A 22,648-nucleotide genomic window follows, 5' to 3' on the forward strand; every position below is an offset into this window, starting at 1 on the left:
AGGGACACTGGTTCAACGACGTCTGTGAGACTTCTTATTTTTTTATGTTACGACTCGGTTCAGCTGCTACGCTCACTTTCACCTCAAACCACGAAAACGCCTCTTGAGGTCGTCAGTGACACCAAACTCACGTTACTTTGCCAAACGTCCAGATATTTAATGAATGTTTCCTGTATTTAACGACTGTTCAGCCATTTAATGAATGTTCAGAGAGCTGCTGCGGCGACTCACTAAACTTTTTTAAAAACAGCCTTTTTATGTTTTCTCGGAGGGGAAAAAAAAAAAAAAACCACGCCCGGACCCGAGCTTCAAACAGGGTGATGGTCGACTGGTGGAGGTTGGACTGAGCTTTTCTGGGACGGGGGGGGGGTGTGTGGTGTTATTCTGGTTTGTTTGTGTGTGTGTATGTGTGTGAGAGAGAGAGAGTGAGTGTGTGTGTGTCCTGCTTGCCTGCCCTTGTTCTGCTCCCTTGTTAAGTGCAGAAGCACTAGAATAGTGATAGACGATAGATAATTCATGCCTGCCCTGAGTGCCAGAACACGCAAGTGCAAGTTTGGAAAGCGAGTGCAAAGAAGCATGCCACTTCCTGTGTGTATTTCTGTGTGCGTGCGTGCGTGCGTGTGTGTCCGAACAGTGGTTTACTTGCTTGTTAGACTCAAGTCACTAGTTAACCTTAAATTCACAATAAGCTAACAGGGTGGGGCTCCGTGTGTAAACGCCCAAAAAAACACTTGAACAGCACACTGAATGTGGCCTCCAACCGGGCTGGTGATTCACATGAGACGTGACGTGCGTGTGTGTGTGTGAGTGTGTGTGTATGTGAAAGTGCCTTTTTTTTTAATCCTTGTCTTTTTTGGGGAGTTGTGAATCCACTCACGCATGTCCTGAACCAAGAGCAGCAGCACTCCGAATGAAATAATCATAAAAGTGTTTAGTAGATTTACTGAATTATGAATTCTAGCATTAACCCATTGTGACATTGCACTTTGATGTATAGGGTCGTGTACTTGGCATGTAGCATCATCACATGTTGGTGCATTTTAACTCGACGCCGGGAGGTTTCTCTGAATGTGTTTGATAATTAAGGAAATGGTTTTTGTCCGTTAGTGTTGCTGTATTTGAAACCTGAGCTTCCTAGAGACGAGCTCATATAGCCAAATGGATTGTATCAACGTGTTGTATTTATATTATAAATAAAAGCCGAACAAATTAGCATTCAAGTCATCAACTGAACGAACCTTTATTTAAACGAAACGTCGCTGAATGTTTTGTTCCAACGCTCAATAAACCTCCAGTGTGTTCTTCAGGTTGACTGATGTTTGTGGTCTTTGTCTGAGGAACGTCCTCAGACTGAAACAACCTCGATCAACATTAACGAATTAATCTTGAGTGTTTCAGGTTCAGGAAATGAGTCCAGATGTTCAATCCTCTCATAACTTTATTTAACTTGTGAAAAGAAGTTTTTAAAAACAAGAAGGAAACATGTTAAAACTGTTATTGGTGCAAAATGATTAAAATCATCGATAAACGTAAAATAAAGTTCTGACAACAAACTCTCAGGATCTGAGAGGAAACTAAATCTCTTTGGTCTGAAAACGTTTCGGTAAAACGAGATTCAAATCAACACGAAGGATTTTAGTGCATCGATATTCTTATCTGAGCCGGTTTCATTTTAGTTCATCATCAGTTCCGTCTTTTTCGACTTCCTGTTCCGTCTGCTCAGCCCTTGGAGCCGGGTTTGAGGATGCTGAAGGGTTTAGAGTTCCGCAGCGAGCTGGAGATTTCCTGCAGGAAGGCGGCAATGTGCAGATCCTTCTCTGACTTCCTGCCGTCGAAGATGACGACCAGCGTGAAGTGCGGCTCGGGCCGCGTCAGGTAGTACGTGCTCTGGACCTTATCGTCGTAGAAGTGCACCACCTTGTCCAGAGTGTTGAGCTCGGCGGCGCGGTCGCCCATCATCATGATGACGTTTGGCCAGTGCGTGAGCGGCCGCTCTCCCGTAGGCAGGGACACCACGGCGGGGAACTGCTCCACGCCCTTCGGTGCTTCCCGGTACGAGTGCGGGTGATGGTAGCCGTGGCCCTGGAAGCTTTCCGAGCCACGGTTGTCAAACACCAGCGACACGTTGCTGGCGTCGTGTTTGCGGATGAAGGTGCAGATCTTGCCGTGGTAATCTTGCGTGGTGCGGGCCGTCAGGGCTCTCATGTCAGCGGGCGCCGTCTGCCGGCTCAGAGCTTCGTGGAAGTAGAAGCTGAACTTTGCGAGGAGCACCGCCTGGAAGCGCTGCAGCCACACGTACAGGTGCGGCGGCTGCACGGCCTTCTGGGACTGACCTCCGAACAGATGCTTGCGCGTCTCTTTCTGCCGCTGGAAGAGTTGACCCCAGGCCGTGAGCTTGGTGTTGGCGCCGTGCAGACTGAGCAGGGCCGGCAGGAAGTGCCACTCCGACACCTGAGCCTGGCAGCGCAGTAACTGGGTCACGACGTCCACCTCCGTCTGGAAGCCCTCCTCCACGCGGCCCAGGATGGGGTGATGGAATCTGGAGGGAGAGGAAGATGGTCGTTAAACATGAAAACAGAAGTGAAGACAGAATCATTTATTGTGACCTGAAGAAAGACGTCTCTTTGTCTCTTTGCTGTCTCTGCATTTTAGTCTGAATCTGAGCTCAGCCAGCACCCCCCCCCCCCCCCCACACACACACACACACATTGATGAGAACCTCTACGCTCCAGTGCACACAGTTAAATTAGTGATGTGTGGTGTGTCACAGTGCGACCTGCTGCAGCTCAGTCCACAGCTCCTCCTCCTCCTTCTCCTCCTGCACTTTGTGTTCCTGCTAAAGCTGCACAACTCGGATTCGCTGACACGTCTCTGGGGAAAAGTTGGACTTTGCCGGATGAAGCAGAAACTTCTCCTCCTCTAACCTCAAACTGTCGCTCGCTCCTTGACTTTCTTTAATCTCACCGAAGCATCAACACTAAAATCTTCACACGGTGAATCGATGTAGTGAAGAGAAAGTAAAACATTTCCACCTGAATTGTATTGAAATAGAAGACTGAAGTAAAAGTACAGATCCTGAGTAAGAGTACTTCTCTGCACCGCTGCAGGATGAACGTGGTCCTCAAACAGTTCACTCACTTGGAGCTGTACTTGTGCAGGACGGCCTCCAGCGTGGTGACCAGCTCGTCTGAGTTGATGCTCTTCTGGCTGCCCAGCGAGTGCATCTTCTCGTACAGGTCGGCCATCTCCATGCGGGCCTGGGTGAAGTGGCAGAGCTGCTCCGACAGGTGCGACAGCAGGTCCTCCAGGTAGGAGGTGGAGCTGGGCTGGCTGTGACGCCCCATCGTCACCACCTTCCGGAGCTCATTGAACAGGGAGGTGTAGATGGTGCGGATGGAGTCTTTGCGGCTGAAGAAGGACTGACCTCCTGCGGAGAGAAGGTAGAAGAATCCATTAGCTTCCTCAGTCAGGAGGTTGTGTTTTTACCTCTGAACGTTTGTTTATCAGGAGGAAGAAGCTGCCGCTGCAAAATGGACGCGACAGAAACACGGACTTTCATTAATGTTACCAGACGGGACGGTTTTTGACATTTTCACTAATTTCTCAGAAATATTGATGAAAAAATCTGAAATTAGAAGAACTGATATTTATGAGTGTGTGGAATTGTGGAGCAGCTCGACTGTTGAGCATTGAGCTCGAGTGAAATTAGTTCAAGACTAAATATTAAAAATATCTAAAATACCATAAGATTACTTTTTATGGCGTTCATGTGAGACCAGCGCCATCTGGTGGCAGAACCAGAGCTGTTCGTGATGTTCAACGAGATTCAAGAAGATTTATCATTTTAAAACATGAGGTTCTCAAACTACACAAAAACAAAGCACATTAAAAAGAAGCAAATGATAATAATCAGAGTATTTACATCACAGCTGCTGCTCTTTATATACTTGTACACAGTTTATCCTCCGCAGAGTTTGAATATTAGTATAATATAAAGTATTTACCCATCTTCTGACCCAGGAACGTCATGTTGTGAAACGCCTTCTCTGCGGCGGACAGATGCGCCAGCGCCGCCAGCAGCGCGGCCCAGATCGGCCCGGAGCTCCTGCTGTTGTCCTTCTCCTTCTCCACGTAGTCTTTGGCCCGGTCGAAAGAAAACATGCCGAGCTGCGTGAAGAAGCTCTCCAGGATGGCTCTCTCCCGGGGGACGGGCCGCAGCTCCTCCGCCTCCGCCATGGCATCAGTGTCTCCCCGGCAGCGGGCGGCGGTCCGCCCGGGGCGAGCGAGCGGAGTTAGCGGCTAGCTGTTAGCACGGCGACGGGAGTGAGGAAACATCAGCGTTTCAACAAAACACACAATTTACAGAGTTTTAAACTATTTCACACGAATCCTGCAACGAGCCGCTTCACACCGACGCCGCCAACAAACATGGATATTTGATTAAAATGATGATAATGTAAAATCCAGGTGCATCAAGCTAACTGGCTAACCGCACGCCGCCATATTGGCTACACAGGATGTAAATACGGAGAGTCTGAAGGTTCAAACTAAAGAAGCGAATAAGATTTACACTTCGAATAGAGACCTTTAATTTATTTACAATATGTTTACATTATACTAACTATATGTTTACAATATGTTTACTTTATACTAACTATACATTTACAATATGTTTACATTATACTAACTATATGTTTACTATATGTTTACTTTATACTAACTATGTTTACAATATGTTTACTTTATACTAACTATATGTTTACAATATGTTTACTTTATACTAACTATATGTTTACAATATGTTTACTTTATACTAACTATACATTTACAATATGTCTACATTATACTAACTATATGTTTACTATATGTTTACATTATACTAACTATATGTTTACAATATGTCTACATTATACTAACTATACATTTACAATATATTTACTTTATACTAACTATATGTTTACAATATGTTTACATTATACTAACTATATGTTTACAATATGTTTACTTTATACTAACTATATGTTTACAATATGTTTACAGTGTATTAAAGATTTATTTACAATATATTAACATTATATTAACTATATATTTACAATATATTTACAGTATATTAACATTATACTAATGATATATTTACAATATGTTAACATTTACAATATATTAACATTATACTAACGATACATTTACAATATATTAACATTATACTAATGATACATTTACAATATATTTACAGTATACTAACTATATATTTACACACATATTTAAAAAGACTCATGTTTGTGAATGTGTGCAATAAAGGAACATCTGTCTGTGGTTATGATATTTAAGAGTCATTATACATAATAAACATATCAATTTACACATTTACCGATACATCTACTAATATGTTTACAAATGTATGTACACATCTGCTGATCTATATTCCTCTTTTTAAAACCTGGTTACAGATTTATGTAAATATTTGCAGATCACGTTTACAGATGTGTGTTCACCGTTTGTCAAAACTTTCCCAAATTGCCGTTTAAATAATAATAATAATAATAATAATAATAAGAAGAAGAAGAACTTTATTCATATAGCACTTATCTAAACAAGGTTACAAAGAGCTTCACAAACATCCACAGTAAAAAAGGACTGAATGAATTAATGAATGAATAAATGACCCAGACTTCGGTGATGCCCTGAATTATTGTACAGCCCCACCTGCAGGCAGGATTTTTCCCAAACAGGGCAACACCCAACCCAACAATTATTTTCAATATTGATTGATAATCTGTTTTGTTTTTTTATTAATAAAATTAAAAATCATTTAGTCTTTAAAATGTCAAATGTTGAAAATGCAAAACCACAAAGCTTCCTCTGATATTATTTTTTTGTACGACTAATTGTCCAAAATACAAAATTTGCAGTTGAAAAATGTTGGTATGAATCTAGAAAAAAAGTTTTTCACTTTAAGAAGCAGCGTATTGAGATGTCTCAGTTGTTATTTGTAGAGTTTGAACATTCATGGCTCCTAAAGATGACTCCTAACTTGTTGATGATTCTCTGTCTTCTTCCTCCTCTGCTGCAGCGCACTGTCACATTCTGCTTTTTGGTGTCTTAAAAACAACTGAATGGATTTCCACACACTTCAGTGATTTGTTTCCCTCAGGATGAGTTTTGATGATTCCCTGAATTTGTATATGGATTAAAATACCAAGTAACATGAAACAAAAACCAAGGATAACAAGATTATTTAGTTCAAATACTTCACTTTCTATAAATCTTTGACTCATGCATGTTACTGAAACTCTCCCTCTCCCTCTCTCTCCCTCCAGGGGCGGAGCTGTGCATCCCTTAAAATCTGTCAGCGTCTCCAAAATGAGCAGAAACCATATTAACTCCGATCCTCCTCCACTGCTCGGTAGGTGAAATCATCTTTTTCAGATCTCTCTCTCTCTCTGTGGTGTTTTCTTCAGGCTCAGCTTTAAATGTTCTAAATGTCCCTGGCGATGGTTCCTCCATCACCACCGTGGCAGCTGGTTCATGGTTTATGTGCCTTTGAGCAATTCATCAGTCAAACTCTGCATGTTAGGCTGCAGGTGAAACTCAGAAAAATGTTCCATATTTCACATCAGATGAAAACGTCTGGTGTTTTTTAATTTGTGAACTGAGGAATAATAATATTAAGTGATTATTGCAATGCACATTTCTTCAATAACAATATAACAAAAGTTCTATTTGTATTAATTTAATATTTGCTCAATTGGTCAAACATAGTTATACAACTGTCAAACTGTAAATCAAAGATAATGGACGTTTTCAGTGTTAGAACAGGTTTGAATGTTGTGGTTTTAATTTTAACGGTGGTTAGAATCATATATTGTACTTTTACAGACATTAGCTGATTTCAAACCACTTTGGTGGTTTTGTGCATTTAAATCTTTTTCAGTAGTTGAACAAATTTGAAGAATATGAATAAAATGAAATACAAATGGATCCATCTTCTCGTTACTCTGATGGTTTAAAACTATAAATGTGATATAACAAAGGTTGATTCATTGCTTCATTGTTAAACATCTTTAGTTAAATTGAATATTTAATATTTTGTCAAATAACTAATCTGTTTCTTTTAGTTTGATGAAAATATCCCATTTGACCATAAGATAGTATCGACACAGTTTTTACAGTATGTTTACTTCGTTGAAGCTTGAAAAATACTATAAACTCTATACTTGATTCAGCAGTTAACCATTATAACATTTATTGGGTGAGGTCGATGAAAGGATGGAGGAATGGTAGAATGCATGATTTTATATTAATGCATCTGCTAAGGTTAAGCAGGAATCTGAACCTTCCTCTGGTTCTTTTCTATAATTCTGCCTCCTCGGGAACAGGCGACATCTTTCTGTCAAACTCAAGTCATTTGGTTTTTAACTCAACTTTGAATCGTGAATTTCGTGTGTTATTGAAGCAACAAAACACATCGAGACTGTGTTGAAATTTCTATATTCCATTTTTTTTTTTAAATTAAAACTATACCAGAAGTTTGCAGCCATGTCAGTGGCTTCGAGCTACATGCTGATTTTGGACAAGTATGATGTAAGCATGCTAACATGAGCTAATGAGCACTAACGACAAACAGAGATTAATGTGAACGTCTTTAAAGTTACAGGTATTGGTCAAAAACCAAGGTATTCGACCAGATGGTGGCACTAGAGGAAAAGTTAGACAATCACCAAAGGTTCTATGATTCATCCAATTTATAAACAGTCACTGATGAAGCCTTAGATCAATATCATCAATAAAGTATTTCTGATTCTGATTCTGATTTAGTGGATCATCACAGTTTTTGGACTCATCATCTGGAAACCATGAACAACTATGAACTATTTTCTGGGCCAGTCTGACCATGAACTTCTAAACCAACTTTCATTGTAATCTAAGAGTCACATAAATTTGGACAGAGTGTTGCTCGTCGCTGCTGTGAATCCCCTTTCCTGAAAACTTCAATGCTGATCTAAAATCAGCTGTACACTGGACAAGTCCTACAGTTTGTTAAAACGCCTCGAGCATCTCCTGCGGCGTCCATCCATAGCATGACTGATCTGTGTTTTAAATGTTAAACTTTCTTGTCATCCCTCATTCCCAGAAAAACCAAGAGTGATGCAGGGGGTGCTTGTTTAAAAACTGGGATGCTGCGGCTAAAGGACAGTGAACAGAGCCAGTGTTCTTGTGCAAGAGGACCACTGTGTGGACGCTGTGAGACAGGGCTGTGTTTGTGCTCCGCTGTCTGGGAGAAAGATGCTTCCCATGTGACCACAGATTACAGGCAGCACCTTGTGCACAGCTCTGAATTATGTCCGGGTCAACAGTAGTGTAAACATTAATAGAGAGAGATCTGATATACATTTCCTTGAATCCTCCAAGTGGGGCTGGGCGATGTATCGAATATACTCAATGCATCGCAGATGGCTCCAGGTGGACTTTTACGAATTTAATATTTGCTCAGTGACTTAGCAGAGATAACAAAATATCGAGATAAATATCCTGCATCGCGATATAGCCTAAAAATATTGCGATATTTGTTTTAAGGCCATATCGCCCAGCCCTACCTCCAAGACACATTTCCTTGAATTGACTGATGGGTTATTCAACAGACACGACTTGAGCAGGATCAGAGTTAAGAATAAGAATAAGAATAAAAATGCCTTTATTGTCATTTAACAGGATGTACAATGACATTATAGTGCCACTCCTTCACAGTGCAAACATACAAGTACAAAAATACTAAAAAGTTAAACATACTTTATTTTAAATAGTGGAAATTGACAACTTTTACAAATAAACATGTAACTATGTTCAAGTATCTGTATTGTACATGAATGAGTATTGCACAGCAGTGATTATGGCACAGTATGAGTAATAAATATTTATTGCACATTATTGCTCTGTCATGATTAATTGCAAGGTAGGTATAGTACGGTTATTTCACAGTATGTGATTAATAAATATTTATTGCACAGTGGGTGAGTTCAAATCACTTGTTTAATTGCTGTAAAACCAAAGAGAGGAAACATGAAGCAGTAAAAACGTCCTGCTGTGCCCACGGCTCCTCCAAATGAAATGAATCCAGTCACATCGTGGACGTGAAGGGATGAAATATATATCTTTTATTTTTTGGTTCCACAGATTCTTTCTTCCAAACTGTTAATTAATAGATTTCACAAGTGACAGTGAGGAAGTGGGAAAACCTGACGTCACTCGACACTGTCTCTTTAAGAGCAGTCCGCGCTCTCTTACCGGAAGTCGGTCCTTTAAGTAAAAGCTTCCGTTTTGCTTCCGGTGACGGGTTCGGAGATCCAGCGGGTTTCTCCTCTTCTTCTTCTTCTTCTTCTTCTTGTTCTTGTTCTTCTTCTTTTTCTTATTATTATTATTAAATGTGTCTCAGCTGCTGCAGAAGAAGAAGTCTGGTCCTGTAGCTTCACGCGTGTCCGCGCCAAACTTGGTCCGGGTTTTAGTTTGCGGGTTAAAGCGACTCGTCATGGAGTTTTCCGGTGAGTGAAACAAGTCACGAGTTAAACACGGATCAAAAATGTTAATTAACTTCAAACCTTCGTGAAGCTCATTAAAGAATTCTGTCAATTACTGATTTACCTGTCCACACGTCACCTGTACGGTGGCCCCGAGGGACAGTCCGCACAGATGTTCGCGTGTTCACGAGCTGAAACAGCTCATGTGTAGAGATGTCGTCACCGCTTCCACACCGAATACCTCATTTTATATTTGAAGTATTTATACATAATTAATACACGTTTTTAGATTCTTCCCCCTTTTTTTGATTGAATTTAAATGTTGTATTTATTCAGTTTTCTTTATTTGTCTTCTTTAGTTGAGATTTCATTCAGTATGTTATTGTTTTTCTTTTAATTTAGAATATTTTTCTCTGTACGTTGTTGAATTCATATCATCTGTCTATTGTGTATTTTTTAAGTTATTATCAGTAGCTTTTAAATTGAACTGATTGACTAAAAAAACTTTATTCTCCTTCAGGCTAAACTGCAGAGTGGGTTTTAAACACATCACGACCTCCTGACGTATCGTTTGAAAGTATTTTTGTCGTTGTGCAAATGTTGAAAGTTTAACTACTCCCTAAACTTTGTGTACACTGTACTAGGGTTGCACTTGTGGTCTTGATTTACAAGTTTTGGATTCAGTTCTGTTGGTTGTGACTAGAGTTCACTGAACTTTTTATTACGTTCATGAAACCAGTTCGTCACATGGATCATTATCCTGCAGAAAGTAGCCGTTGTTCAGCAGCATCACACTCTGACGTACAAACCATACATGATTAGTTGGTTTGTTCAGAGCCTAAAGTGTGACAGGAAATCATCAACACATGATCCCAGCAGCAGCAGCAGCAGCAGCAGCGACTGCTGACACCTGGCAGGTCGACTTTGGGGATTCCTGCTGTTGACTCCAGACTGAGCGTCTGTAGCTTCAGAGGAAAATCCACGTCCATCAGAGCCGGCTGCATTTTTCAGTCTCAAACTGAGCAGAGTTGTTTGTCAGTGCAGCCTCAGGTTTCAGTTCAATATAGTGTGAAGTGAACATTGACTGGTGCCATATCCTTACTTCTGTTTAATACATTAACTTTTGTTTTGGACATTTTCAGGAATTCTTTGAGGTTCTAGAATCGAGACATTTCTATCACAAAGTCACTGAAGAGTTCACCTGCTAATTATGACCAAAAACACCCAAAACAACTTTTATTCAATTCTTCCGTCTATACAACATATATTAAACAACAGTGATGTTAGCTGACACCTGACTCACAGGTGGAGCAGGCGTACAACTGCAAGCAGATAAATCCAGGTTGTTTTTAGAAAACTTGTGTGTCTGTGTGTATTTGTGTAGTCAGCAGATCAGCAGCCTCAAAATACTCAAGCCAGCCAGTCTGGCTCATATAATCTCTCCACACTCAAACTCACTGACATCTGTCTCGAATTCTTCCTGTTGTACTAAAATGAAGCTAAAATATCTCAGTTATGACCATCAACATGTCCCTTCTGTCAACGTGGAGGATCCCTGGTTACACTGCGCCCAGGGGCAAAGTCCATTCAGCTGTTTTATGCTGCTTTTTGAAAACAGTTATTTTCATAGTTGATTTGTTAGGGTTATGTTTTTATTGACTATTGGATGAATTGTTGTGTGCTAACATTCATGAGCTGCGTTCAGACCCACAGTCAACAGGAAGTGGAGAATCTCCCTACTTCCTGTTCAGGGAACTTCAAATTAGTGCAAATTAGTAACTGTTAGCCTGCCAACATTGGACCTGCTTAACATCTGTGTCCAAATACAGAATTCTACTATTGTTTCCATCAATTGTCTGGTTTTTGAATTGGGGTTGAAGTTGTGAATCATGATGGATCTTCTGGTTACAGGCTGATTTCACCTCCTGCTGTTGTGGAAGTGAAATGTTTTCATGTTCTACAACAATAACGTACAGAAACGAGTTCCTCTTCATTGCAGCAGCTGTAAAACTCAAACACACACTGATCCCCTGTTCTTCTGCCTCGCAGCTCGACTCCTCTTTCCTCACCACCATGACCTCTGAGAACGGCGTGCTGATAAAGGAGTACATCAAGATGATGACTGACATGATCGTGCTGTGTGCCACTCTGGCACTCTCCCTCTTCTTCTGGGTCACCTCCCTCACAATCAGCACCTACTATGGTGAGCTGCCCGTGTGCTGTATCTTGATATCAAGAATTGTAAGATTTCTGCAGCTGCACGGAGCCTTGTTGAATTATCCTGAAGGATGCCCTCTAAAAAGAAATGGAGTCCAAGTGAATCATGTGCTCTTCTCTGAAAACTGCCGTAAATTCTTCTTTGTTCACGCTCAGTTTGGGTTTACCCAACCGTGAACGCAGGACGGATTAAAGCTTGACCAACATCATTTTCACTGTTGAATGTGGTTACATTCCTGTGTGTGACCTCAATACATCATTCAGCAAGTTTACCACGTAGTCTGACATACTGTTCAGATATCAGACAGAATTTTCTGAACTTATTTGATCTTGTGTAAGGAAATAGAAACTCAAAATACCTGTCACCGTCATAACACCTGCCTGTAGCTCCTCCATCACAAGACGCTGACTCCTCCGTGGTTTGTCCACGAGCGACAGCCGCTAACATGTTTAGCCACAGCTCAAGCATGTATTGAGGTCTTTTACAACATTATATACAAGTGTGGGCAGACACAGATGTAAACTGGTTGCAGACAGTGTTCCACTGTGAGGCAGTAATTCTAGTAATTCAAACCACAGAACTTATATTTGCGTCTCGAACTGATAATTCATTTAGAAAAACTGACGAGGTTTTTGTGCCACTGTCCATTCATCCTGTCATTTACAAAACGTGTAAAACCACTGTGTGTGTGTGTGTGTGTGTGTGTTAACAGGCACACTGCAGCCTGTGTCACCGTGGCGATGGCTGTTCTCCATCCTGGTTCCCCTCGTGGTGACAGTCAGAGCGCTGAAGAGGCGCAGTCTGGATCGCTCAGGAGCGCTGGGAGGTGAGTGTTTGTGTCCACGGATTATATCACGTCTTGTGAAAGAGTTGTTTGTAGAGAATTATCTCTCCACCCTGCAGCTTGTCTCGGAATCATTCTCATCATTTTGTGAGAAAAAAGAACAACATATTCAGGATATGTGGAACTCTTGATCCTGCTTCACTGAACCAATCATTAGTCGTTCTGACATCTGTCTCCATTAACCCTGGTTTCATATGTGAGGCTCTACTGTTAATGACAAAAAACATTGTCAGAAGCATTAATCAAGTCTTTAACATCATACGAGAGGAAACTGTGACACCTGCAGATAAATCACCTTCGATAAAGTGAAACATAAACTCAACAATAGAAGAAAAACACTAGAAATCATCTGTGATTCTGAAAATCAGGCTGAAGAGAAACTGTCACTAAACACGTTGATTTGAAGCAGAGACATTTAGGTGGTGATGTCAGATGAGCTCAGAAATTGGAAACTAATAAACAGAGTGTGGATGATTCTTGTTATTAAACCCAACAGAAGCTCCAGTTGTTATTTCTGCTCGTGTTGTTCTGAGCTGCCCTGAGAGAAAATAAGAGTCAGAGCATCAACAGGAATCAGAGTAAAAGAATGTTGGATTAAAAAGAAGCTTTAATATTTAGTGTATTCAACAGATGTGATAAATTCTCCTTCTGAAAAGTCTGGAACAACAAAACGAGTCCACTTCAATTTAAATGTCTGCTGACATTTATCATTCCTCACTTTACTGTAAAACTCACTACTATTTCAAACCTGCACTGAAGTCTGGACATTTTCCTAAAAGGTTCTGCGTGTGGGAACAAATATCCGACTCAGTTGCTCCAGATATTTTCTGGATCTTCTCCTGCAGCCTCTTAGTAAAATGTCTGGTAACGTCGCCTGAACGTTCCTCACGTGTTCCTGTTGTTGTGAACGAGTCTGATCCAGCTGCTGCTGATTCACACGTGAAAGACAAACTCTGGAAATTGCACGGACCCAATTTTCCTGAGTTCATTTTCTAAAAACAGCCGAATAACGATGACGCTACTTTTTGTCAATAATGTGTTGTGTTGATCTGAAGTTAATTTAAAATGTGCAGAGTGTTTGAGAAGTGACCTCGTTTGGTTTCAAGGAAAACTCCTTTTTATAAACAGGCCTCACATCTTGTTTACTGGATAAAAAGTATATTTACTGGGATTTAGATGAATCCGAAGTTGCTCTGGTCCTGTGATCCTTAAAGAAATCCGTCATCAGCCTCGAGGCTCTGCTATGAATTCATCATTCATTATTAACTAATCCCACTTGTGCTCTATCAACCTCACAATGATTCTTAGAAAAAAATTCAGATCTCTGAACATTAAATCCAGGACAGACGCACAAAGAATAACTTGTTTATTTTTGTCTATTATAAACATGTTTGTGACAAACGTGAAAAGTTTTAGAAAATAGAAGCATTAATTTGGGAGCCTGAATGAAGTAACTGTTGTGTTTGCGTCCTGGAAAACTTTGGCTGAGGCTCTGAAGGCGACTGTTTCTCTCTAAACTCTTTATCTGATGCTCGTGTCCACACAGCTGACATTGGCAATGCAACATGGGACAGTCATCAAAAGAAATGGGAACATATGCTTTATAAAAATGCTGAAAGATGCCATTGTGTTTTGCAGAAATTTAAATCTGAGGTGTCGGAGACTTCAGACAGAAAATAATTAGAATTTAAAAGCATTAAAAAATAAAAATCTTCAAGATGCTGGTGGGAAAAGATGACGTCATGTCGGCCATCACAGCGGTCTGACACGTTTTGATGGTCAATGAGAAAAAAACTGTGGAAGCTTTTCATCAACTAATCCCATTAAAGTTCAAAACCATGAATACAACTATTGTGCGGACATGCATGGTCCCATAGAGCTGAACACAACAACTACACAACGACACAGTTTCCTTCATCACACTAGTTTATTTTGACTGAATCCCACAAACGATGTCTCACATTTGAGAAACAGGATTCTAAAATGTTTTTACACGTTTGCTTGAAGGTTGTTTTGAGTCTGAACACGGGATTAAACAATCATACAAATAGGTTTGTGCTTTAAAGCTTCATCATCGTGGTGATAATAACCTGTCAGGTGATTTATTTTAACCCGTGTGTCGGATTCTCACTGATGTGAAACGTGTCTCCTCAGCTCTCCTGGTGGGTTTCGTGCTGACGATGGCGAACTACAGCTTCTTCTCGTCTCTGCTGGCGTTTTTCATCACCTCCTCCAAACTGACTCGCTGGGGAGGAGCACAGAAGAAGAAGATAGACGCAGAGTACAAAGAAGGTTCGAGGCACGAGGATGTACGTTTTTGTTTTGTTTTTTAATGTTCATTTAAATGAATTAAGGTTTGTGTTTGTCAGGGGGCGAGAGGAACTGGCTTCAGGTCTTCTGTAACGGAGGAGTCCCCACTGAGCTGGCACTGCTTTACATGATTGAGGTAATTCTAGTTATATCTAGATAAGATCGTGTTTATTTCCTCTTAGTTTGTGACTAACTCTTTAGAAATGGCGTTTGTGTTTCAGGTGGGTCCGGGTGAGATGCCCATCGATTTCGGGAAACAGTACTCGGCCTCCTGGATGTGCCTCTCGCTCGTGGGAGCGCTCGCATGCAGCACCGGGGACACCTGGGCGTCTGAGGTGGGGCCCGTCCTCAGCAAATCACAGCCCAGACTCATAACCACCTGGAAGGAAGTCCCAGCAGGTGAGTTCATTGTGCTTCCTCCCATCCTCGCTCCTCCGAGGGCTGTGTTCATTGAGAGGTTTTCACTAGAGGGCAGCGTCATTAGGGTTTGATTGGGGGTTGGGCTATCGTTAAAATAGTTTACTCCATAATCTGCATCGGCCCCAAAACAAATACAAATCAATCCATAAATCAAAATTCTTGGTTTATTCAAGTTTTTAAAAAGTTTTGTTGTTTGTTTTTTAGTGACTGGAAAAAAGTATGAGCTGTTTTTAAATGTTCAGAGCAGCGGCTGGAACGAAGTGTGTTTCTGAAAACATTGATGTGAAGAAGCTGCAGCTACGACAGAAAATAAATCTAAAACAATAACTAACCCTGTTCAGAGCGTTGAAACGAACGTTTCACACATGATTCACAGGAACAGACATTTCGATCCAAACCTCTTCCCACCGATGTGCTCGGCTTCAGTCGTGGTTATCGTGTCTATTCATGCAACGAGGATTCAGACTCTCTGCACTGAGGTCACGCTTAGTGAAGCCGGTTAACCGACAGAGAAGCAGACAGAGTTCAGCTCGCTCCCAGGTATCGGCCCTGGTCTCTTATTGTGAAGTCACAGTGAGGAATCAGCGTGTTGATTACACCTGAAGCTACAGAACACACCAGCTGTTTGTCACCGTGTGTGAAAGGCTGCATTTAAAGAAGATGAATGAATGAGTCGAAAACCAGTTGAGGATTTATTGTACTTTCACAAACTGAGTATAAACTGTTTACACACGTTGTTCTCAAGGTTTTTCTGTTTAACCTCCAGGAACTAACGGAGGGGTTACGCCTGTCGGACTCGTCGCCAGCTTCCTCGGTGGACTTGCTGTGGGCGTGGCTTACTTTGTGACGCAGCTGCTGACGGTCAGCAACCTGCACCAGTCAGACCCCCAGTGGCCAATCATGGTGTACGGAGGTGTGGCCGGGCTGCTGGGATCCCTGCTGGACTCTTTCCTGGGAGCTCACCTGCAGTACTCAGGTAGGAACGATTATCAACCATCAGTCAGGAAAAAACGTTGCGTCCAAAATCATGAGAAAACGACATAATAAGGTTATCGTTTCATGATTTCACCATAGTTTCTTATGTTGTTTTTACATGATTTTGGAAGTCATGTCGTTTTTTTCCTGATTTCGGAAGTCATACTTTACGATGTCGTTTTTTCGTGAATTCGGGAAGTCATACCTTACTATGTCGTTTTTTTCAAGATTTCGGAAGTCATACTTTACGATGTCGTTTTTTCGTGAATTCGGGAAGTCATACTTTACGATGTCGTTTTTTCGTGAATTCGGGAAGTCATACCTTACTATGTCGTTTTTTTCAAGATTTCGGAAGTCATACTTTACGATGTCGTTTTTTCGTGAATTCGGGAAGTCATACTTTACGATGTCGTTTTTTCGTGAATTCGGGAAGTCATACCTTACTATGTCGTTTTTTTCGTGATTTCGGAAGTCATACTTTACGATGTCGTTTTTTCGTGAATTCGGGAAGTCATACTTTACGATGTCGTTTTTTCGTGAATTCGGGAAGTCATACCTTACTATGTCGTTTTTTTCAAGATTTCGGAAGTCATGTCGTTTTTTTCGTGATTTCGGAAGTCATAGTTGACTATGTCGTTTTTTCCTGATTTCGGAAGTCATAGTTTACTATGTCGTTTTTTCGTGAATTCGGAAGTCATGTCGTTTTTTTCGTGATTTCGGAAGTCATACTTTACTATGTCGTTTTTTCGTGAATTCGGAAGTCATGTCGTTTTTTTCGTGATTTCGGAAGTCATACTTTACTATGTCGTTTTTTCGTGAATTCGGGAAGTCATACCTTACTATGTCGTTTTTTCGTGAATTCGGAAGTCATAGTTTACTATGTCGTTTTTTCGTGAATTCGGAAGTCATAGTTTACTATGTCGTTTTTTCGTGAATTCGGAAGTCATGTCGTTTTTTTCGTGATTTCGGAAGTCATACTTTACTATGTCGTTTTTTCGTGAATTCGGGAAGTCATACTTTACGATGTCGTTTTTTCGTGAATTCGGGAAGTCATACCTTACTATGTCGTTTTTTTCAAGATTTCGGAAGTCATACTTTACGATGTCGTTTTTTCGTGAATTCGGGAAGTCATACTTTACGATGTCGTTTTTTCGTGAATTCGGGAAGTCATACCTTACTATGTCGTTTTTTTCGTGATTTCGGAAGTCATACTTTACGATGTCGTTTTTTCGTGAATTCGGGAAGTCATACTTTACGATGTCGTTTTTTCGTGAATTCGGGAAGTCATACCTTACTATGTCGTTTTTTTCAAGATTTCGGAAGTCATACTTTACGATGTCGTTTTTTCGTGAATTCGGGAAGTCATACTTTACGATGTCGTTTTTTCGTGAATTCGGGAAGTCATACCTTACTATGTCGTTTTTTTCGTGATTTCGGAAGTCATACTTTACGATGTCGTTTTTTCGTGAATTCGGGAAGTCATACTTTACGATGTCGTTTTTTCGTGAATTCGGGAAGTCATACCTTACTATGTCGTTTTTTTCAAGATTTCGGAAGTCATGTCGTTTTTTTCGTGATTTCGGAAGTCATAGTTGACTATGTCGTTTTTTCCTGATTTCGGAAGTCATAGTTTACTATGTCGTTTTTTCGTGAATTCGGAAGTCATGTCGTTTTTTTCGTGATTTCGGAAGTCATACTTTACTATGTCGTTTTTTCGTGAATTCGGAAGTCATGTCGTTTTTTTCGTGATTTCGGAAGTCATACTTTACTATGTCGTTTTTTCGTGAATTCGGGAAGTCATACCTTACTATGTCGTTTTTTCGTGAATTCGGAAGTCATAGTTTACTATGTCGTTTTTTCGTGAATTCGGAAGTCATAGTTTACTATGTCGTTTTTTCGTGAATTCGGAAGTCATGTCGTTTTTTTCGTGATTTCGGAAGTCATACTTTACTATGTCGTTTTTTCGTGAATTCGGGAAGTCATACTTTACGATGTCGTTTTTTCGTGAATTCGGGAAGTCATACCTTACTATGTCGTTTTTTTCAAGATTTCGGAAGTCATACTTTACGATGTCGTTTTTTCGTGAATTCGGGAAGTCATACTTTACGATGTCGTTTTTTCGTGAATTCGGGAAGTCATACCTTACTATGTCGTTTTTTTCGTGATTTCGGAAGTCATACTTTACGATGTCGTTTTTTCGTGAATTCGGGAAGTCATACTTTACGATGTCGTTTTTTCGTGAATTCGGGAAGTCATACCTTACTATGTCGTTTTTTTCAAGATTTCGGAAGTCATGTCGTTTTTTTCGTGATTTCGGAAGTCATAGTTGACTATGTCGTTTTTTCCTGATTTCGGAAGTCATAGTTTACTATGTCGTTTTTTCGTGAATTCGGAAGTCATGTCGTTTTTTTCGTGATTTCGGAAGTCATACTTTACTATGTCGTTTTTTCGTGAATTCGGAAGTCATGTCGTTTTTTTCGTGAATTCGGGAAGTCATACCTTACTATGTCGTTTTTTCGTGAATTCGGAAGTCATAGTTTACTATGTCGTTTTTTCGTGAATTCGGAAGTCATAGTTTACTATGTCGTTTTTTCGTGAATTCGGAAGTCATGTCGTTTTTTTCGTGATTTCGGAAGTCATACTTTACTATGTCGTTTTTTTCAAGATTTCGGAAGTCATGTCGTTTTTTTCGTGATTTCGGAAGTCATATTTTACTATGTCGTTTTTTTCGTGATTTCGGAAGTCATAGTTGACTATGTCGTTTTTTCCTGATTTCGGAAGTCATACTTTACTATGTCATTTTTTTCAAGATTTTGGAAGTCATACCTTACTATGTCGTTTTTTTCGTGATTTCGGAAGTCATGTCGTTTTTTCGTGATTTTGGAAGTCATAGTTTACTATGTCGTTTTTTCGTGAATTTGGGAAGTCATACCTTACTATGTCGTTTTTTTCAAGATTTCGGAAGTCATGTCGTTTTTTTCGTGATTTCGGAAGTCATAGTTTACTATGTCGTTTTTTCGTGAATTTGGGAAGTCATACCTTACTATGTCGTTTTTTTCGTGATTTCGGAAGTCATGTCGTTTTTTCGTGATTTCGGAAGTCATGTCGTTTTTTCGTGATTTTGGAAGTCATACCTTACTATGTCGTTTTTTTCCTGATTTCGGAAGTCATACCTTACTATGTCGTATTTTTTCGTGATTTTGGAAGTCATGTCGTTTTTTCGTGAATTCGGGAAGTCATACTTTACTATGTCGTTTTTTTCGTGATTTCGGAAGTCATGTCGTTTTTTCGTGATTTTGGAAGTCATACCTTACTATGTCGTTTTTTTCCTGATTTCGGAAGTCATACCTTACTATGTCGTTTTTTCGTGAATTCGGAAGTCATAGTTGACTATGTCGTTTTTTCGTGATTTCGGAAGTCATACCTTACTATGTCGTTTTTTTCAAGATTTCGGAAGTCATGTCGTTTTTTCGTGAATTCGGAAGTCATACCTTACTATGTCGTTTTTTTCAAGATTTCGGAAGTCATGTCGTTTATTTTCCTGATTTCGGAAGTCATACTTTACTGTCGTTTTTTCGTGATTTCGGAAGTCATGTCGTTTTTTTTTCCTGACTTCGGAAGTTATACTTTACTATGTCGTTTTTTCAGGATATCGGAAGTCATTACTTTACTATGTCGTTTTTTAAAATAATTTCGGAAGTCATACCTTACTATGTCGTTTTTTCCGGATTTCGGAAGACATAGTAAATTATGACTTCCGAAATCAGGAAAAAACGACATAGTAAGGTATGACTTCCGAAATCAGGAAAAAACGACATAGTAAGGTATGACTTCCGAAATCAGGAAAAAGCGACATAGTAAACTATGACTTCCGAAATCAGGAAAAAATACGACATATTAAAGTATGACTTCCGAATTCACGAAAAAACGACATAGTAAACTATGACTTCCGAAATCACAAAAAAACGACATAGTAAGGTATGACTTCCGAAATCAGGAAAAAACGACATAGTAAGGTATGACTTCCGAAATCAGGAAAAAGCGACATAGTAAGGTATGACTTCCAAAAATCTTGAAAAAACGACATAGTAAGGTATGACTTCCAAAAATCTTGAAAAAAACGACATAGTAAGGTATGACTTCCGAAATCAGGAAAAAACGACATAGTAAGGTATGACTTCCAAAAATCTTGAAAAAAACGACATAGTAAGGTATGACTTCCGAAATCAGGAAAAAACGACATAGTAAGGTATGACTTCCGAAATCAGGAAAAAACGACATAGTAAGCTATGACTTCCAAAAATCTTGAAAAAAACGACATAGTAAGGTATGACTTCCGAAATCAGGAAAAAACGACATAGTAAGGTATGACTTCCAAAAATCTTGAAAAAAACGACATAGTAAGGTATGACTTCCGAAATCAGGAAAAAACGACATAGTAAGGTATGACTTCCAAAAATCTTGAAAAAAACGACATAGTAAGGTATGACTTCCGAAATCAGGAAAAAACGACATAGTAAGGTATGACTTCCGAAATCAGGAAAAAACGACATAGTAAGCTATGACTTCCGAAATCAGGAAAAAACGACATAGTAAGGTATGACTTCCGAAATCAGGAAAAAACGACATAGTAAGGTATGACTTCCAAAAATCTTGAAAAAAACGACATAGTAAGGTATGACTTCCGAAATCACGAAAAAACGACATAGTAAGGTATGACTTCCGAAATCACGAAAAAACGACATAGTAAACTATGACTTCCGAAATCACAAAAAAACGACATAGTAAGGTATGACTTCCGAAAATCTTGAAAAAAACGACATAGTAAGGTATGACTTCCGAAATCAGGAAAAAAACGACATAGTAAGGTATGACTTCCAAAAATCTTGAAAAAAAACGACATAGTAAGGTATGACTTCCGAAATCAGGAAAAAGCGACATAGTAAGGTACGACTTCCGAAATCAGGGAAAAAGCGACATAGTAAGGTATGACTTCCGAAATCAGGAAAAAACGACATAGTAAGGTATGACTTCCGAATTCACGAAAAAGCGACATAGTAAGGTATGACTTCCGAAATCAGGAAAAAACGACATAGTAAGGTATGACTTCCAAAAATCTTGAAAAAAACGACATAGTAAGGTATGACTTCCGAAATCAGGAAAAAACGACATAGTAAGGTATGACTTCCAAAAATCTTGAAAAAAACGACATAGTAAGGTATGACTTCCGAAATCAGGAAAAAGCGACATAGTAAGGTATGATTCCGAAATCAGGAAAAAGCGACATAGTAAGGTATGACTTCCAAAAATCTTGAAAAAAACGACATAGTAAGGTATGACTTCCGAAATCAGGAAAAAACGACATAGTAAACTATGACTTCCGAAATCAGGAAAAAACGACATAGTAAACTATGACTTCCGAAATCACAAAAAAACGACATAGTAAGGTATGACTTCCGAAAATCTTGAAAAAAACGACATAGTAAGGTATGACTTCCGAAATCAGGAAAAAGCGACATAGTAAGGTATGACTTCCAAAAATCTTGAAAAAAAACGACATAGTAAGGTATGACTTCCGAAATCAGGAAAAAGCGACATAGTAAGGTATGACTTCCAAAAATCTTGAAAAAAAACGACATAGTAAGGTATGACTTCCGAAATCAGGAAAAAGCGACATAGTAAGGTATGACTTCCGAAAATCTTGAAAAAAACGACATAGTAAGGTATGACTTCCGAAATCACAAAAAAACGACATAGTAAGGTATGACTTCCAAAAATCTTGAAAAAAACAACATAGTAAGGTATGACTTCCGAAATCAGGAAAAAACGACATAGTAAGGTATGACTTCCGAAATCAGGAAAAAACGACATAGTAAACTATGACTTCCGAAATCACAAAAAAACGACATAGTAAGGTATGACTTCCGAAAATCTTGAAAAAAACGACATAGTAAGGTATGACTTCCGAAATCAGGAAAAAACGACATAGTAAGGTATGACTTCCAAAAATCTTGAAAAAAAACGACATAGTAAGGTATGACTTCCGAAATCAGGAAAAAGCGACATAGTAAGGTATGACTTCCAAAAATCTTGAAAAAAAACGACATAGTAAGGTATGACTTCCGAAATCAGGAAAAAGCGACATAGTAAGGTATGACTTCCGAAAATCTTGAAAAAAACGACATAGTAAGGTATGACTTCCGAAATCAGGAAAAAACGACATAGTAAGGTATGACTTCCAAAAATCTTGAAAAAAACGACATAGTAAGGTATGACTTCCAAAAATCTTGAAAAAAACGACATAGTAAGGTATGACTTCCAAAAATCTTGAAAAAAACGACATAGTAAGGTATGACTTCCGAAATCAGG

The 22,648-nt window shown here is 39.6% G+C and overlaps 2 protein-coding genes across 2 annotated transcripts in view; one reads left to right on the forward strand and one right to left on the reverse strand.

The window, feature by feature from the left end:
- Nucleotides 1-1,420: 1,420 nt before the first annotated feature.
- On the reverse strand, nucleotides 1,421-4,527 carry kics2 (KICSTOR subunit 2). Its single transcript, XM_020108772.2, has 3 exons — nucleotides 4,005-4,527; nucleotides 3,139-3,427; nucleotides 1,421-2,539 (listed from the first exon to the last, which is right to left on the reverse strand). The coding sequence occupies exons 1-3, from the start codon at nucleotides 4,234-4,236 to the stop codon at nucleotides 1,720-1,722; spliced, it is 1,341 nt and encodes a 446-aa protein (XP_019964331.1). The 5' UTR covers nucleotides 4,237-4,527; the 3' UTR covers nucleotides 1,421-1,719.
- A 4,756-nt stretch (nucleotides 4,528-9,283) lies between these two features.
- The window catches only part of tmem19 (transmembrane protein 19), a 31,233-nt gene continuing 17,868 nt past the window's right edge, over nucleotides 9,284-22,648 (forward strand). Inside the window, exons 1-7 of the mRNA XM_069519597.1 lie at nucleotides 9,284-9,536; nucleotides 11,562-11,715; nucleotides 12,443-12,556; nucleotides 14,729-14,866; nucleotides 14,944-15,020; nucleotides 15,106-15,283; nucleotides 16,071-16,280. Of these exons, the coding sequence (XP_069375698.1) occupies nucleotides 11,586-11,715; nucleotides 12,443-12,556; nucleotides 14,729-14,866; nucleotides 14,944-15,020; nucleotides 15,106-15,283; nucleotides 16,071-16,280 (847 nt within the window). The 5' untranslated portion in view covers nucleotides 9,284-9,536; nucleotides 11,562-11,585. The remainder of the gene's footprint in view (nucleotides 9,537-11,561; nucleotides 11,716-12,442; nucleotides 12,557-14,728; nucleotides 14,867-14,943; nucleotides 15,021-15,105; nucleotides 15,284-16,070; nucleotides 16,281-22,648) is intronic.

This window comes from Paralichthys olivaceus, chromosome 23 (assembly GCF_024713975.1).
Source record: "Paralichthys olivaceus isolate ysfri-2021 chromosome 23, ASM2471397v2, whole genome shotgun sequence".
Taxonomy (NCBI): Eukaryota; Metazoa; Chordata; class Actinopteri; order Pleuronectiformes; family Paralichthyidae; genus Paralichthys; species Paralichthys olivaceus.

What these genes read in the sequence shown, in the direction of transcription:
- kics2 (XM_020108772.2), bottom strand. Translation starts at nt 4,236, where the DNA reads ATGGCGGAGGCGGAGGAGCTGCGGCCCGTCCCCCGGGAGAGAGCCATC. An exon ending in GTTCCTGGGTCAGAAGATGG is followed by an intron (nt 3,428 to 4,004) that starts GTAAATACTTTA and finishes TTCTCTCCGCAG; the next exon opens with GAGGTCAGTCCTTCTTCAGC. An exon ending in CTGCACAAGTACAGCTCCAA is followed by an intron (nt 2,540 to 3,138) that starts GTGAGTGAACTG and finishes CTCTCCCTCCAG; the next exon opens with ATTCCATCACCCCATCCTGG.